We start from the raw sequence: 18,522 nt of genomic DNA on the forward strand, positions 1-18,522 counted from the left end.
CGGGAGTGAAAATATTCTAATCTCTTAAGTCACAAAGTAATTTTACTTGTCAGCTCAACATTTCATTAGGTATTTCAAATCATATCATTCAAACATAAAATTCGAACAGTGAGTTTTGATAGTAAAACTCAATGCATGTATCATCTAATTCAGGTGGAACTCGTAGCTCTCTCAATCCATCGCCTGCTACTGTATCCAAACACGCGTCCTCTGTATCACCTGAAGCTCGCTACAATTCCCACAAGAGGAAAAAGAAGAAAATAGCCTGGCTTTTCGAAGAGAAGTGCACCCTTTCAAATGTAAAATAGTTAATGTATTACCTTAGCAATGCACTGTTATTTGCAAATCAGCTGAACTATCCCAGAGACAATGATTTCCCAACCGACTTTCACATGTGTTTGGATAGAAAGGCATCAACGCAAAATGGAAGAAAGGAAAAGGAACATTAGAGTGAAAAGGTAAGAGACCTGGATTCCCACTGGCAGTCAGTACACCCTGGGGTGTGTCACACAAAATCTTTCCACCCATTTCTTCTCTTAAAAAAGCGACAAAAGTACAGTAATCTCACCTGTCCTGCCTGATTTACAGGGCTGTGGAAGGACCGAATACGGTAGTACCGAAACAAAGTCTTACACAAACTGCAGGAGTATTATCTACGTCAATGTAAGGAATGGTTCTTGCTAGTCAAGTTTAATCCCAGGATAAATGTGAGCACACGGAACATCACAAGCAAAAACACTGAGCTACTCGTGAGGTCTCTGGGAGCCGCCTGCCATAAGGCGGCCTCGGAGGGATACTGGCGGATGCATCCTTCAGACGCATGATTTATGGAGCCTGTACCATCTATCAGGCACCGTATGCAATGCTGGACCTAAAGAACGCGGGCGCGCTCACTGTTTGTGGAAGTATGTATATCAGCACTTGCTCATTCCCTCCAACAAGGAATGCGGCAGTGTTACCTTAACGAGGTCCTCCCGGGAGGGAAAACTGGAGACTAAGCAGTTTTCTCTGGTCTTGGTGTTGGTGATGGAGACGTGCAGGCGGTTGTGAGCCAGCTCGTGCGCGTTGGGAGGGAGAACCGCCTCCACTCCGCTCCTGAAGAAGAAATAAGGGAGCCGCTGCGCCCCACTGGCCTGCAAGCCTTGTAGCTGCCCAGACTGGAGACCCGAGAAAGAGCCCGGAGACAGTGACAGCGACACCTATGGCTTACTGGATGGGGGATCTTACATGTCCAAAGCAAAAGAGTCCTGGAGAGACACCCCATCATGTTCGGCAGGCGGCAGACAGGACAAAGCAGCCATCTTTGTTACCCGGGGGCGGAGGAGGCCACCATTTATATGGGGAATTGATGTCAGGTGGGCTCATCTGTTACCACAGAAACTAGCAGCTCACAGCCCGTCAGGTTAACGCCCATCGTGGAGGGCAGGTATCTCCCTTTAATAAACTATCAGGTGGAGCCGCTCTGGCCCAAGGATTAGGCCAGTCACGAGCTGGGGCAGGAGGCAAGCACGTTTGTGAGTAGGATGCAGATGAAGCAAGGACTGGTCGAGCAGGGGATGTACAGAGAGCAAGAGAACAGCCATCTTGAGTGGCTTGGCCACGCACTGCATGATTCACCTTTAACTACTGACCGCCTTGTAAATGCTTCAGGAGAGAGAATGCTGACTGGGCTTGCTACAATGTATCCAGAGCATCCTCTGTCTTCACAGGCTTGGGGGAGGGGGCAGGGGAATGTACTCTATATATGCACCTCAATCGGGCCATGAAATCATAGCCGGGTGTCACTGCCCCGAAAGTCTGCCTTCGGATTTCTTCGGCAAAACTGTAGGTAAACTCGTTACATTCCTGAAAAAGAAAATTAATAGGTGACCCTATGTTTTGTCAAAAACATTACGATTCTGGTTCCAGAACCCTGTGCCTATCACACAAGGCACCTGGACCATATAAAGCCAACCCCAGATGTCGGATGCTTCACAGGCACGCATCCCCACGAGGCCTGTCCCTCACCCACCATTCCTAGGCCCCAGGCAAGCTATATGGTCTGCCAATTGCAATCTTTTTTTTTTTTTTTTCTTTTTCTTTTTAAACCACCTCACATGGCTTTGCCCACCTGTGGAAAATCCTTGACGGCTGGGTTCTAATTGTAACTGAGCACATTTCTCTACAGGCCTCTCCAACATCATTAAATTCCTCACCCACACCAATCCCGTGGCCTCTGGAACGTTCGGACTGCAGCTCTACAACAGTGCGGACGATTCATACCACCACCACCAACAGAGAAAGGGCTTGCGATGACTCTACCGGGTCAGAGTCCTTGGAGATTAGCCTGGGGCACTGGTCTTTCACAAAAGTCCCCCCAGTCGGGGCTAACAGGCAGCCAGTGCTGGGATCCACTGATGTGGCCTCTGTTGCCTCGTCTTCATATAACAATGCAAGGTGGGTATGATCACCGCACCAGACAGGTAAGGAAACTGACGTTTGGAGGGTTAAGTATCTTTCCCACTGTGCCATCGAAAATGAGCGTCAGTGCCAGGATTTAAACCCAGGTCTATCTTTCATTTATTAGTTCATCCATTCAGCAACCTACTGGGCACCCGGCGGTGGGCTAGGAACTGGGATTCAATGGCTGAGCGTGAGATACACAGAGCCCCTGCCTTCCTGGGACTGAGGAGTCCCTCGGTGAGGAGACGGCAGGGCGCCAGGACAGCATCCATGTATGGGGCAGATTCACGTCCCCTCCTTCCCCTGAAGGTTAGGGTCCCCCCGGACCCTGAGAATTGGTGCCCTTACACAGCGAAAGGGACTTTCCACATGCGATTAAGTTAAGGGTTGCGAGATCAGGAGACGCTCCTGGATTATCTCAGTGAACCCAATATAATCACAAGGGTCCTTGTAAGGGGGAGAGGCGGGCAGGAGGGTCAGAGTTGGCGAGATGTCAAGGTGCTATGTTTATGACTTTACAGATCGAGGAAGGAGCCAGAGCCAGGGAAGGCAGGACACCTCTAGCACCTGGAAAAGGCCAGGACACACATTGTCCTCCGGAGCCTCCAGAGGGAGCGTGGCCCTGCTGACACTTTGATTGTAGACAGTGAGACCTTTTCAGACGTCTGACCTCCAGAACTGTTAGAAAATAAACGTGTGTTGTTCAGAGCTGCTATGTTTACTGTCATCTGTTGCAGCAGCAACTGGGAGCTAACACAGTGGGCATCAACCTCCAACCTCACTTTGCTAGGCTGAGACCTAAGATACAGACAGGAGTTGGACAGGAGATGGAGGTGGCAGACGACAACAGGCAGAGGTAGCGGTGAGAAGAGTGCAAGCAGCTCAGACAGGGCAGAGACCAGAAAGGCAACCTCAGTGAGCCATGAGAGGGCTAAGGTCCACGTGGCCCTGGGAGTCGTGCTAAGAAATCTGCACCCCAGGTGAGAAGGGAACCCTCCTACGCTGTTGCTGGGAATGGAAATCTCAGCCACTATGGAGAACAGTATGGAGGTTACTTAAAAAACTAAAAATAGAGCTAACATATGATCCTGCAATCCCACTCCTGGGCATATGTCCAGAGAAAACCATACTTTGAAAAGACACATGCACCCCTATGTTCATAGCAGCACTATTTACAACAGCCAGGACATGGGAACAGCCTAAATGTCCATCAACAGATGAATGGATACAGAAGATGTGGCACATAAATACCATGGAATATTACTCAGCCACTAAAAAAGAATGAAATAATGCCATTTGCAGCAACATGGATGGACCTGGAGATTGTCATACTGAGTGAAGTCAGACAGAGAAAGACAAATATCACATAATATCACTTATATGAGGAATCTAAAAAGAAATGATACAAATGAACTTATTTACAAAACAGAAACAGACTCACAGACTTAGAGAATGAAATTATGGTTACTGGGGGGAAGGATGGGGGGAGCAATAAACTGGGAGTGTGGGATTGACATGTACACACTACTACATTTAAAGTGGATAACCACCAAGGTCCTTCTGTAAAGCGCAGGGAGCTCCGTTCAATATTATGTAACAACCTAAATGGGAAAAGCATTTAAAAAAGATAGATACATGTATGTGTATAACTGAATCACTTTGCTGTACACCCGAAACTATCACAACATTGTTAATTAACTATACTCCAGGGCTTCCCTGGTGGCACAGTGGTTGAGAATCTGCCTGCTAACGCAGGGGACACGGGTTCGAGCCCTGGTTCGGGAGGATCCCACATGCTGCGGAGCGGCTAGGCCCGTGCGCCACGGCTACTGAGCCTGTGCTCTAGAGCCTGTGAGCCACCACTACTGAGCCCACGAGCCACAATTACTGAGGCTGTGCTCTAGAGCCCACGAGCCACGGCTACTGAAGCCCGCGTGCCTAGGGCCCGTGCACTGCAACGAAGAGTAGCCCCCGCTCGCCGCAACTAGAGAAAACCCACAGGCAGCGACAAAGACCCAATGCAGCCAAAAATAAATAAATAAAAAATAAAATAAAATGTTAAAAAAAAAACTATACTCCAATATAAAATGAAAAGTAAAAAAAAAAAAAGAAATCTGCACCCCATCCTGAGTCAACAGGGATCCCGGGGGTGGGAGAGGGGGAGGTCACAGGATGAGATGTTCAGATTTGTGTTGGGGTGAAATCACTCTGAATGCTTAGGTAGGTGGATTGTAGGCAGCAGGGGCAGACGCAGGCCTGCCTGTTCAAGAAGCCGCTGTAGACTTCTAGCTGAGAAATGGGGGTGCCCCCCCCAGTGTATGCTCTTTCTACTAAGCCACACTGCACACCCAGCTTATTTTCTTGTATTATTTTTGGTTACACACACACACACACAGACACGGCCCCTGACCAGACTGGAAACCTATTAAGGAATGCACTTATCTTTGAGTTAGCTCCCTGCTGTGTCTAACGCCATGCCTGGCAAATTCTGAGGGCTGAGGAAAGGCCGGCTGCGCTGAGCTTTTTAACATATCAAAGTCTAAATCTGCCTGCTACCTAAAATACACCAGCGTCAGGTGCTGGTCTTAATTATACATGCACCAGCTCGGAGCTGGATTCATTACTCACATCTCTGTCACAACACCACAAAGCTTGAAGAACTTATATACCAACAGGGAGAACTGAGCTAACAGGGACTTGAGTAGGTAGAAAACAGTTTCCTAAGAAAGCTCAACGCCATCCTTCAAGGGGTAGATTTCAAATGCTCAAGAGAAAAGAAATAAAGTAACCTCAAGGCAAACGGCTGAAAACTGATTTTGAGAAAAGAGAAACGAGGATGCCCTAGGTGAATCCAGAGAATCATTTTCCACTTGCCAACGTGAGCGCCCGATAAAGAGTTACCCCTAAGGCCTGACCAACACAATGAGACAATACGACTGGATCTCCAATTTACTGAAAATGTAAAAAAGAACAGGTAATCGGACTGATATCAAAAGTCTCAAATTCAGGTAAAGGATTCAATGTATGAACATCGCAGAATTTCAGTGAAGGGGCTATATGATCACAGCATTTCCAAATCAGTCTAATTCTAAATCACACTTAATATATTTCAAACTGCTGAGGATTCAAAACCAAATCTACCCAAATCCAAAGCTGGGGATTTGCTCCCACCTAAAGGAAAGACTGCACTGAACAGGAGTAAACAACCCCTTAGTAGCCCTGTGCTTCAGAAAGGAAATAAAGAGCTGGGAGGGACTAGCCTGCACTTCAAAGCACATGAGTCTGCTACTTTCCCTGACTTCACGTTCTCATCCTGTACAATCTCTAAAATTTTCCATCACTTTTCTAGTATATAAAAAAGAAAAAGAGCAGTGGATTTCTGAATAACTGGTCTAAAGTCCAGTTTCTCTTCCATAAGCAGCTCATCAGAGATTTGAAAACAAGATTTCTGATGTTTAAAATGTTGTGGATTTCAACATTTAAATGTGACAAATGCATCCTTGGGCATGGAAATGTTAATCATTATTTGATTACTATTCCAAGCTGCTAGAGAATGTAAGTAATTAACAGATAGAATATTCTCCACCTGCAGAAGCCAGTTCTCACAGTCAGAGAATGCATGATGGCTGTCTAGAAGCAGAAAACAGACTTTAAAAACATAGATTACATTAAATGAAATACTTAATGCTCATTTTTATTACTTCTAGATAAACTGCTTGGAATTCAGGACTTCTTCTTACTGTGGGAATGAAAAACAAATTAAATTCCAATATCATTCCTCTTAAAAGAGATTACAGGGACTTCCCCGGTGGCACAGTGGTTGAGAATCCACCTGCCAATGCAGGGGACACAGGTTCGATCCCTGGTCTGGGAGGATCCCACATGCTGTGGAGCAACTAAGCCTGTGTGCCACAACTATTGAGCCCGCGTGCTGCAACTACTGAAGCCGGCGTGCCTAGAGCCAGTGCTCTGCAACAAGAGAAGCCAGAGCAATGAGGAGCCCTCGCACGGCAACAAAGAGTAGCCCCTGCTCGCCGCAACTAGAGAAAGCCCGCGTGCAGCAACGAAGACCCAACGCAGCCAAAAATAAATAAAAATTAAAAAAAAAAGATATTACAGGCCAACATTTTAGTTTATATACCTGTCTGTAAATAGGAGCAAGCAAAGACTTATCAGCCACATGTTCAAGGCCTTAAGAACAGGCTCTGTGCTCTTCTCATGATCAGTTAATGGAGAAATATCCTTTGCTTGAAAGAAACAAAGCTGGAATCTTAAGACTAAATAAACACTCAAGAGTAAAAGAAGGGATTTTATTTCCTTGTCTTGTTGTCACCCAAAATAATAATCTTTTCCAAATGGAGAGTAGAGATCCTGAATGATTAAATTTTAAAAGAAGTCAACCTTTTCTGTTTCCCAGGCAAAGGATTATTTCTCTGCAGTTAACTTAGTAGATAGTTAACAATCATCTTCGTTGTCTGGGCGTAATTTCTGGATGAGAAACACAGCCTAGTTACTACTTAATTACCTCTATTTTTTGTGGCGCCGTTAGCAGGACAGAAGCAACCAAGGATCCCGCAGAAGCCCCGGCAAAGGCCTTGACATTTTTCAGGAGCTTTTGGCCGTGTTTGTAAAGTGCGGATGCTGCCCCCAAGTGGTAAATGCCCAGAAACCCACACGCTGCAAACGACAAGTTGATGTGCTTCATTGTAGCTGTGAAATTGGTGACACAAAACCCAAAAATGCCCGTTAAGTTGGCATAGTTTGTTCCACATGCTGTGTACTCTTATGCTAGTCATCATTCCAAGGCTTTCTTTTATATACAGAATTCTCTGTTCTAAGCATAATCTTTTCAATTAAAGTCTAATTAATCACCCAAATCTTTCAAGGAAACTTTTCCCTCTCCCACCTTGACCCACTACAATCATATTAATTAACAAAAAAAAAAAAACTACAACAGTCTATATTTGTTCAGTACATAGACTATGCAACCTACTTTTTAATTACTTGGCAAAAACCAAATGGTTAAATTCCCATTGGCAAGGCACTTGGTCCTTTTTTCTTGACCTTTTGATACTTTTGGGGGTGTGGGCTACTGGTAAAATCATTAGAGCAGGGAGCAAACTTCAAATGAAAGACACATTTGCTCTTTGCGAGTGCATCAGTGAATTTAAAACATATGTCTCGACTCCCCACCGTTTCCATCGTCAGCATCCGTTTTTTGTTGCTGTTGTTTTGTTTTGTTTTTTTTAACCTGATGCTCTCAGTTATTCAATAATGCAATACTCAATTATTCAACGATGCAGTGTATTTCATAGCCAAGTTTCTCAAGACAAACTGAGGTCATGACTGGCGAGGGCAACTGGAGGCTCAAAGAAATGACATCTGCATCACCTGATACTTGCAACAAATCTAACAATGAAACTATTTCACGAAACTTCAGGGGGAACGATTTCACCACGTGTATAAAACAGTGCCCCCCCCAATTGCTCCCCCTGGATGCCCTCAGGGGTTTCTCGGGGGTCCCGGGACCTTCAGACTAGGCACTTGGTCCCGGCCTGGAATTTAGGAACCGAAAACACTCGTTCTGATGCGCAGAGCCAGGCCCTGTGCGAAAGGAGGCTCAGTCGCTGCAGCCGAGCCCCGGTTTGGGTTTAATTTCTTCAGACTGGAGAGCGCAGAAGGGGATGGGTCTCCAGGGGGGCCGACCCATCGTACGCAGGCCCAGTGCCCCCCCTATCCTGTGGTCTGGGGGTGGCGGGACGAGGGTCGCTGCTGCAACACCCCCAGGGATGCCTACACGGACCCACTCGCCCGGGAGCCACCTCCGGAGGGCCAGAAGCTGCCCCTCGCCCGCCCCGCATTCCGCCCTACCAATGCAGGTCTGAGGCATTTCCGTGTAGAACTTCGTCCCCCGCCACTCCCAGCCCGCCATCCCTTATCCGGAAGGCGGGGCCGGGCCGTCAGTCAACCGGGCCGTGCCTATCAGGGCCGGACCACGCCCGCCCAAGAAGCTTCCGCAGAAGGGATTGAGGCCGGACTACCCGCGCGGGTCTGTGACGTCATCGCGCCGATGCGTGCGTCCGCTAGGCTCCGCCTGCTCCACTTAAACCGCTGGACTCGGCCTGGTGGCGCGCCCTCGGCCGCTTGACCTTGGTGTCCCCTAGGGCGGGTAAGGGATAAGACTTTCTGGTCTCGGGTCATACTGTCTTCGGATACCTCGGGATGCATTTTAGTCCCTATGCGCCACGTGCGGGCCGGCCTTCACCTGCAAGTCTGCTCACCCTGAACGACCCTCATTTTCTGTGCACCGGAAGTGCTTGGCCTTCTTGGCGGCTGCTCCCCGGCAGTGGTTTCCCTCCCCCCTCAGCCTCGGGGCGGTTCAGCTGTCCGTGTAAGGGCGGGGTCTAGGGGCTAGGTTGGGATTGGATGCCCCGCAGCTTTTGGAAGACTCCCTCAGATATTTCCTTAAGCATTGTTGGAAAGGTCGCACTATGGCTTTGGGCAGCGTTCACATCCGTAGCCCTCCTTAAGCTGTGTGGCCTTGGGTGGGTCGTATGACCTCTCTGAGCTTCCCAGGTGACTTCTCTGCAAAATGGGATGGTAAAATCCGAGTTGGTGCTAAATCGTAACGTTCATGCTGCATAGCAGGGCTTCAGCAGACCAGCCTGTGTCGTCTGGTAGCACCACTGGCTCTGGGTAGATCTGAGAAGCACCTTTCTAAGGCGACCCACTTGGCTTGCATTCGCGCGCGGATTCAAAGGACTGACAATTCCTTCTCTCCCTCAACAGTGTCTTCCCTATCTAATCCTAACAAGCAAGCCTTAAGGAATTGCAGAGTTTCTGGTTGAAGGTTCTCCAGGCCCCCTTGTTAAAGGACAGATTTACGCTGACTGAAGTACAGAAGAGAATCCGAAAAACACGTGTCTCTACCTTAAGCAGGAGTGGGAGTGGGTGGGAGCTCCCCAGATGGCCTTTACCTTGGCCTTTTTTCTTTCTCCCTCATTTGGGATGCTAGTGACCTGGGCTCTGGCCCACAACACTTTCTGTAAGCAAGAACGCTGGATGTCATGACTAAGGAAGAGATCTCTTGTTTATTCTTGTAAGTAGACTTCCGAGACAGCTGTTTCTGCAGGCACCCTAATGCCTATGCATAGCACAGCTGCATTACTCTGAATTCTTTACTACTATTCGAATTTAGTCACGGGAAGGGCAAGTGTGTGTATATCCAGGAAATATAGAAGGACAACCTGTTCATTCTTTTTTTTTTTTTTATTGCGGTACGCGGGCCTCTCACTGTTGTGGCCTCTCCCGTGGCGGAGCACAGGCTCCGGACGCACAGGCTCAGCGGCCATGGCTCACGGGCCCAGCCGCTCCGCGGCATGTGGGATCCTCCCGGACCGGGGCACGAACCTGCGTCCCCTGCATCGGCAGGCGGACTCTCAACCACTGCGCCACCAGGGAAGCCCAAGCTGTTCATTCTTGCCTTCTTCCATTGCCTTCGAACTCTCTGGTAGGGTGTGGTCTTCCCAAGAGAGCTTCCTCCGGGAAACTTACTAGAAAGGAAGAATCCCAGGCCTCAGATCTCCTGAAGCAGAGTCTGCATTTTAACAGCACCCTCAGGCATTGCTCTGCACACTAAAGTTTGCAAAGCCCTGGTCTGACTCCTGGGGTGCTCTGGTTTAAAGTGGTGTGGTGGCATCGAAAATTTAAGGACAGACAAGGTCCACAGAGCCAGAATTTGCAGTGGTGGCCGGGCCACCTATTTCCTGCTTTGGGGCACTGCCAGCAGGTCGATTCAGAAGACAGGTGAGAAATTTGTCGCTGGGGCAGGCAGGACGCACACCACGGCTTTGGGATCCTTTGCTTAAAGGTAAGATGAGATCAGCCGTTATTACCACCCCTGCCGTTGAGTGCGATCCCGCCAAATTTAAGGGTCACAGGAAAAGTGTCCACAAAGCTCCATAACGTAATTCTTAACAATTTAAACTTTTTTTTTTTAACTCTCTCCTCCTTTCTCCCTTCTACCCCATGTCATACCCACATGCAACTAATTAAAAGGTTCCGTTTCCTAAGGTAAGGAAGAATATCATTCATTCACGTTTGTCTTTATAATCTCAGCGCCATGCATGGCACTTGGCACATACTGTGTGATTAACAAATATTTGTTTTGATTGTTGGATTTAAGTAAATTACTCTTGTGATGTGAGTATATAATAATTTAATTGCCTTTTCAGAACATTTTTCAGTAAATATTTTGCCTGGTTTTGCCTCTCTTTTTTCCTTAGTAATTTATAGTTTTTTTTTCTTTTATAAATTTATTTATTTTTAGTTATTTATCTTTGGCTGCATTGGGTGTTCGTTGCGGTGCACGGGCTTCTCATTGCGGTGGCTTCTCTTGTGGAGCATGGGCTCTAGGCGTGCGGGCTTCAGTAGTTGTGGCTCACGGGCTCGGTAGTTGTGGCTCATGGGCTTAGTTGCCCCGCGGCACGTGGGATCTTCCCGGACCAGGGCTCGAACCCGTGTCCCCTGCGTTGGCAGGTGGATTCTTAACCACTGCGCCACCAGGGAAACGCGGTAATTTAGTTTTTTGGGTTTTTTTAAAATTTATTTATTTATTTATTTATGGCTGTGTTGGGTCTTCGTTTCTGTGCATGGGCTTTCTCTAGTTGTGGCAAGCAGGGGCCACTCTTCATCATGGTGCGCAAGCCTCTCACTATCGCGGCCTCTGTTGTTGCGGAGCACAGGCTCCAGACGTGCAAGCTCAGTAATTGTGGCTCACGGGCCCAGTTGCTCTGCGGCATGTGGGATCTTCCCAGACCAGGGCTCGAACCCGTGTCCCCTGCATTGGCAGGCAGATTCTCAACCACTGCGCCACCAGGGAAGCCCCGTAATTTAGTTTTGAACTGGTTTATTTTCTAGCCATTTATCGAACATTTAAGTATCCATTGTTTAACAAACACAGCGCTGGTTCAGGGCACACAAAGTTGACAGGAATTCAGTTCTTTCTCATCTAGAGCCTACAGGGTAGGGAGACAGTCAATGTGTAATTGCAGAGGCATGATCATGTGCTCGTACAAAGCCACACACGGGCGCTGTGCATGTCCACACTGAGCTGGGGGGCAGCAAACCCTTAGCTCTGGGAGGTACCTACGAGAGCAGCTGGCACAGAAACAAAGTGCCCAAGGCTTTCCACATCCCCAGCTTCCTCCCGCAAGATTTGATCATGTATTCTCCTAAAGAGAGAAAGGTATGGGGTAAGGGAGGGATAAGGGATGCTTGCCACACCTCGGCCCCAAGGACTGAGCCTATCGCAAAGTGTCTGGGTGTAATCTTGTGTTCCAGTCTACTGTCCACGCGGTGGCATTTATTTTCCAACCTTGGCATCTTAGCACAGCTGAACAGCTCTGTGGGGCACATGCCATCGTTCCCCGCGACACCCGTACCCTCCCTCCGTGTATGAACTCCTCACCCCTGTCACCCCCTCCCAGAGCCCTGCAAGCTGAACTTGATGCACTTTAAAAGTTAGATGCACAGCCTTTAATTTCAGAGGATTGTGGCCACACCGTTGGCACACACAGCAGCGCCCTTTGCCACAGGGGCCTCGAGGTGATAGCTCGGGTCACCACACCCTCTGTGCCTTGTTGAAGCATTCCCTTGTTTTGAGACCACCGTAGAATTCTGAGCGAGGCAGTTCTGCAGTCGTGGAGTAGAGCGTCCCACGTGAAGCCACAGAGGAGGCTCCATGCCTTCCCACAGGTTGTTGTTTTCTCTCAGGAGGCGCCGCGAAGGCCACCGTGTGGAGGGGCAGCCCGGGAATAAAGGCAGTTTAGAGGGAGTCGGGGCTGAGAGAGGGAGAGAATCTGGCCTAGTAGGTGTGATGGCATTTCTAGAGCCTGGGGATGCAACTGCGACCATCCCTGGCTCACTCCCACACCGCAGCCACCCTTTGCTCTTTGTTTTCTTAAGTGAGTTAGAACCGAGTTTCTAAATCTTGCAAGCTAAACAGATCTCACTAATGTAAGGGCCTTTTCCATTGCACTTGTTTTCTCTCTGTTAGAAATATGCTAGAAGAACCAACTACTTGAAGTAAAACTGGGTGACTCTTCTTGCATAGAGCTGTGATGGTACTTTTGTGATTATGTTTATTTATTTATTTTTTCATTTGGTTTTCTGGCCGCACTGTGCAGCATGCCGAATCTTAGTTCCCAGACCGGGGATCCAACCTGTGCCCCCTTCATTGGGAGCGTGGAGTGTTAACCACTGGACCGCCAGGGAAGTCCCTTGGGTGACTCTTTTCTAAATGGAAGAATACTTTTTTCAAAAAGTATATGAATTATATATGTAATATATTTTCTGTTATATATGTACATATATATGCAAATGTATGTATGTAACCAGGCTGGTGACATTTGAAAACAATTCAAAGCTAGGCGTCCTTAAGAAGTGTAATTTACTTGAGATTGGAGACATCTGAAAGTGTACACTATAGATCATCTTAACATGGCATAGAAACTAAGTATCAAGCTATTTCTATTAGAAAAAAACATTAAAAAATGTAACCTTTATGTATAAGCTTTGTTTTAATTTAATATCTGAAAGATTCCAAATATAATATACACTGAACTGAGAGGTTAAGGTAGAAAGATTTTCTGAGTGTTTCTGTTATTGTATTAGAATTACTTAATTACAGTGCTTGCAGTTGATATTCTGCATAAGTGTGAGATAGAGCAGAGAAGCTTTCAGAATGTTCATACTTAGGAGATATCTTTTATACAAAGGGGGTTTTAGATCTTTGGTAGCCAGGTGTTGGTGTTGTGAAGTGATGGTGGGAGTGGGATACCAAATGCCTGACAGAGGAGTCCTAAATATTTTTAAAAGCCCAATAAAAGAAAATCTGTATTCTCTCTGCCCTGTTTTCTTTGTTGCTAAACAGCTCTGCCCTTGGCCTGGCCGCTTGTGGTCCACAATTGGTACAGATGGTCGGGAATAGTCCTTCTCGTTACCCTTCAGATAATTACCTTCCTGGAGGGGATTATTGGGGAAATAATATCCGTGTCAAACAAGTGATAGCACTGAGTGATAAACAGAATGTCAGCTTTGGTGCCGTATGCTTCATCAGATTCACCAAAATACTACTCTGTTTTAATTTGGAGTACAGGATCTCATCATTACTGATGCTGTCATCAAAAGAAACAGCCTAATTGCCAAAACATCCAATTATCTAATCACCTCACTTCAAAGGGAGAAAATAAGAATTCTGGTGTATTTTGTTTCTGCATCTACTCCTATTTGCTGGAAGCTTATTATTAATAATTATGACACCTGTTGAGGGCCCATTCCATGCCAGTCCTTTGTACCCATTGTCTCATATAACTTTTACAACGGTGCTGACAGACCTTCCTCCCCTACAGTGGTTCAGAAGTGAATTAATGAGCTAGTAAGTTCTTATTATGTGCCCAGGATCGTGCTCTTTGGCCCTTGACGGGTCTCAGAAACTTGTTATTCCTTCAGTCCTTTCTTTGGTCAGAATTTGTAATTGGTCTTCACATTTAGGCATTTATAATTTTACTAAAAAGTGGTAAAAGTGTTTAATAAATGTGATGTATAAGTTTATAACATTTAGGAAAGTTGTTTGCATCTGGAAAAGAAAAAAGAAAAAAAGCAAGTGTAGCAGTTAACTCAAGCTACCCTTTCTGCATTTATCAATTACAGCAGTAAGTCACTCTGATTACTCCTTTTCCTGGAAGCTGTGTCATAAAGTAGGTTATTGTAAAGAGAACATAATTTCCATTAGGAACAGTGTTATAGAAGGGGGTCATGTCATTGACCAGGGTCCTAACTCCAGATAAATCATGTATCTAATCAATTGTATTCATGCCTTTGTTCACTCTTTAAATATACTTTAGTGTCTAATATATGACAAGGACTGGAGTAGGCATTATAAAATTTAAAAAAAATCTTAGTGGATAAACTGTCCATTTTTCGTTAACTGTTTTTTTTACTGGAATGTACTTTCACATTTTTCTACTCTATTAAGTTCTACTTATTCTTCTGGGCCTAAAAAACTCTTTTGTCTCAGTATGTCCTTTTGGATTAAATTCAAACACCTTCTGTCAATATTAACCACACCCTTCTCTTTGTTACCATGCTTGAGGCATTGCGATAGTATTTTTCACCTTTTATTTTGGTTAGAAATGCGGTTGCCTCCACCTTCTGTGTTCAGAGTTGATTTGGAGCAGGGACTGTCTTGTACTTCTTGGATTTTATTTATTTATTTGTTTGTTTATGGCTGCGTTGGGTCTTCGTTGCTGCACACGGGCTTTCTCTCGTTGCGGTGGGCGGGGGCTACTCTTTGTTGTGGTGCGTGGGCTTCTCCTTGCGGTGATTTCTCTTGTTGCGGAGCACAGGCTCTAGGCGCGCGGGCTTCAGTAGTCGTGGCACTTGGGCTCAGTAGTTGTGTCTCGCGGGCTCTAGAGAGCAGGCTCAGTAGTTGTGGTGCACGGGCTTAGCTGCTCCGCGGCATGTGGGATCTTCCCAGACCAGGGCTCGAACCCGTGTCCCCTGCATTGGCAGGCGGATTCTTAACCACTGCGCCACCAGGGAAGTCTCTACTTCTTGCTTTTTGCCGGCATCTAGAAGGTAGCTAAATGTTTATATGAGTTGAGAATCTTTAGTTTATGTTTCAGATATCTAACTGGCTTGAGCAAAAAGAATGTGCTAGTTCAAATATCGGGAGGTTTAGGGACTTCCCTCGTGGTCCAGTGGGTAAGACTCCACGCTCCCAATGCAGGGGGCCTGGGTTCGACCCCTGGTCAGGGAACTAGATCCCACATGCATGCCGCAACTAAGAGTTCGTATGCTGCACATACCACAACTAAACATGCCGCAACGAAGATCCCGAGTGCCGCAGCTAAGACCCAGCGCAGCCAAAATGGATAAATTTCAAATATGGGGAGGTTTAGAGTTAGGACTAACTGTAGAGATGGCTGGATCAAGCATGCAGTGGGTGCTGGAAGACCACCATTGTGCCATTTCCTGTTTTTCTCATCTTAGTTTCATTCTGCAGTCTGGACATCCCCAGGAGGCTGCTGGCAGCCTCACAGACTCTCAGCATATCAGTGGAAAAGTTCTTTCACTACCCACCTCTCAAACTTAGAAAAAGACTTCTGCTGGTTCTATTTTTGTCGCATGCGTGTCCCTGGAAGAGTCAGCGTGAACAGCAAATGGTGATACAGTGATGTGAGCCCATGAACGGGGGAGCGAGTACTGCAGACGATGGACAGAATGAAGGGAGGCATTGCCAAGTCCAGATGGAGTCAGCTGGGCAAGCCTAAACCAACACATCCACTGCAGTACCTGATAAATATTTGTTGAGTTAAACAAGCAAAAGTGCAGCTATAATCTCTACATAAGACAGGGAAATTCAGTCTTTTCGATGTATAAAACTTCATGATACGTATTCATCTGGCGAGCATTTCCCCAAACAAATAAGAACACGACTGTAACGTTTGGGGCGTTGGTTGCGATTTTAGGTATGTTTAGGTGAACAGTACATGCTGCTTGGCATAAATGTTCACCATTGAATTAATCAGTAGTTTTGTTTGCCTTTTTTGAATTATATGAGCTATTTTGGATATTAGAGATGGTACAGGACTGTTGCTCACCAAATCAGTGTAAATGGATGCAAATGTTTCCCTGTGATAAATTTCCATGTAGGGAGCTGTGGTTCTTGGAGTGCTACCAAGGATCTTATCCTACACATAGGGTCAGAGAAGTAGAGGCTAAATAAATGTTTGTTTTTAACAGCTGTGACAATAACGACGATGCCCTTCTACCAAAAGCATTTTGTAGAGTGGGAAGTGATCTCAAAGGTCCTGCCATCATCCCTTACTTCTGAGCATTTGGGAAGAGAGTAGAGTCCCCATTTAGTGAGTGTCCACTAATGTATTTCATACTTGATTTTAAAACCATAAGAAATATACCGCTAACATAAACTTTCAAAATCATTCTTTACATCTTCACAGAATTTCTAAGACAAAAGTGATGTGTTATAGCAAACTATATACAGAAACATTCCCTATCCACAAAGCTACAAAATGAATGGGTAAGATTGGTTAGAAGTCTGAAATGGAGGTCAAAGTGAAAGTTTGAAAGGACCCAGGCTGACATGGAAAAGACAGCTGTAATTTCAGAATCTTCTGTTAGGGCTTGAATTCTCAGAAAACTAGCGGCAGAGTAGTGACTGTTAGAATGTGGTAGTATTTTGGAGCCGTACTTCTTGAATCGTATGGACTGATTCCGTTTTTCCTGGGGGAAAAAAAAATCCCAAGTTCTGATGAACTGTGCTATTTCCCAGTAGGCAGATATATTTAAAATAATGAACACACAGAATTCATTCTCTGTGAATAAAAGAGATGGCAAGTTCAAAGTCATTCAACAGCATTCCTTGCTTGGGGAAGTCTACCTCCAGCCTAACATTAGTTTTGTATTTCTGAATCCCCACATGGAAGCCAGAGAGCCCTATTTAAGCTGTCATTTTAAGCGCCAAACTTTCTTTCCCGTATTTTATTCACTCTCTCCCCTTGAGGGAGCACGACTGCACTCTTAGCATGCTTTTGAAGGGCCATTGTCAGCAAGTAAACTTTTCCTAACAGAGTCCTTGGAGTAGCTGCATGGCCACGTTGCACTTAAAAAACAGCTGGAAAAGTAAAATTGTAAGGTCAGGGCTCTCCAAAAGGTCTTTGTAATTCTGAAATTTAATTTTCCTGTTTTTTCATGCACGTATACTCCAAATTTTATTTTATTTTATTTTTATTTAGTTTTTTGCGTTATGCGGGCCTCTCACTGTTGTGGCCTCTCGCGTTGCGGAGCACAGGCTCCGGACGCACAGGCTCAGTGGCCATGGCTCACGGGCCCAGCCGCTCCGCAGCATGTGGGATCTTCCCGGACCGGGGCACGAACCCGTGTCCCCTGCATCGGCAGGCGGACTCTCAACCACTGTGCCACCAGGGAAGCCCCAAATTTTATTTTTAATTTACTTTTTTCATACACTCCAAATTTTAGAAAATCAGCTCATCACCAACATGACCCCATATTCCCAGTTGTATTATGGAAAAAATGTGGATTCTGTAGGGTACAGAAGCATTCACAAGGTAGTATTTAAAATATAAGTTAGCTTCATTTCAGCATTCTGTGAACACAGACGAGTGTAAAGGTTATTTTCCTTCAGTTAGCAAAGAAACTAAAATAACATTTTTGCTTAATATTGAGTGAGAAGGATCTCGTAACCACGTAGACTTCATTTCAGTGACCCCACTTGTATGGGCCACCCACCCGAGGTGTGTTTTCATCAGATGTTGACGCGTAATTGTTGAAATCAGAGGCATTTCTATTAGTTACACATTTTTCTTGACATTTGACTTAGGCCTTTTTTTTTTCCTGTACTTTCTATGTTAGAGTGGCAAGTGACTGATACTTTCTGCAGCGCAAAGGCTGTCTGGGCGTGCTTTTTATTTGGTTTCTATTTCTGTCCTCAAAGGCGTGGAGCAACGCCAAATTTGCATTCGCTGCTGCTTGTTGAACGTGCACTTGCGTGGTCTTTGGTGTTTGTCTCCTCCAGGGGCCTTGCCCGCGCCAGTGCACATTCAACGTCCCTAAGAACCCTGTGGGGCGACCGACGGTGGCACTCACGTGGCGACGATGGCCGAATGAGGCACAAAGAGACAGAGTAACTTTCTCGAGATTGCACGCTTGATCGTTGGCCCAGCCGGGATTCATTCCTTGACTGCTTTGCTCTACTGTCCCCCAAGATGTTCAAAAGCAGATGTCCACTCACGGGGCGTTCACGACGATCGTTGTCATAAAGACATTGCTAAGTGAAGGAGGTAGTGATCCTGTCCAGCTGCACCGTCACCCCAGGAACTTCAGAGGCTCGTCCTGCAGCAAACCGTTAAACATGGAGGTTCTCGCGTCTCAGGCTTGGGGGTCTCTTCCCTTCTCTATCTGTTCACACGAGGCAGCACTGTTCACGCCCGAAGCTTCGGTGCAGCCTCTTTGCCTCGGGCCTCCGCACCCGTCAGG

The 18,522-nt window shown here is 46.3% G+C and overlaps 1 protein-coding gene and 1 long non-coding RNA gene across 9 annotated transcripts in view; one reads left to right on the plus strand and one right to left on the minus strand.

Annotated features, from left to right (window-relative positions):
* PNPLA4 (patatin like domain 4, phospholipase and triacylglycerol lipase) overlaps positions 1–8,441 on the minus strand; it is a 32,898-nt gene extending 24,457 nt beyond the window's left edge. Inside the window, exons 1-4 of one of the 2 annotated variants that reach the window (XM_027095520.1) lie at positions 8,314–8,441; positions 6,968–7,152; positions 1,751–1,845; positions 960–1,095 (exon numbers count right to left, since the gene is read on the minus strand). In XM_027095520.1, the coding sequence (XP_026951321.1) occupies positions 960–1,095; positions 1,751–1,845; positions 6,968–7,152; positions 8,314–8,374 (477 nt within the window). In that variant the 5' untranslated portion in view covers positions 8,375–8,441. Of the gene's footprint in view, positions 1–959; positions 1,096–1,750; positions 1,846–2,195; positions 3,121–6,967; positions 7,153–8,313 lie in introns of those variants that run through there. The other variant, XM_027095521.1, reaches the window with a different exon arrangement.
* A 90-nt stretch (positions 8,442–8,531) lies between these two features.
* LOC113614180 (uncharacterized) overlaps positions 8,532–18,522 on the plus strand; it is a 296,124-nt gene continuing 286,133 nt past the window's right edge. For 6 of the 7 annotated variants that reach the window (XR_003430499.1, XR_003430495.1, XR_003430498.1 and 3 more), the window contains exon 1: positions 8,626–9,541. This is a non-coding gene — a long non-coding RNA (uncharacterized LOC113614180). The other variant, XR_003430497.1, reaches the window with a different exon arrangement.

The sequence above is a fragment of the Aethalodelphis obliquidens genome, unplaced genomic scaffold, assembly GCF_003676395.1.
Source record: "Aethalodelphis obliquidens isolate GAN/ISIS:26980383/991018 unplaced genomic scaffold, ASM367639v1 scaffold91, whole genome shotgun sequence".
Lineage (NCBI taxonomy): Eukaryota > Metazoa > Chordata > Mammalia > Artiodactyla > Delphinidae > Aethalodelphis > Aethalodelphis obliquidens.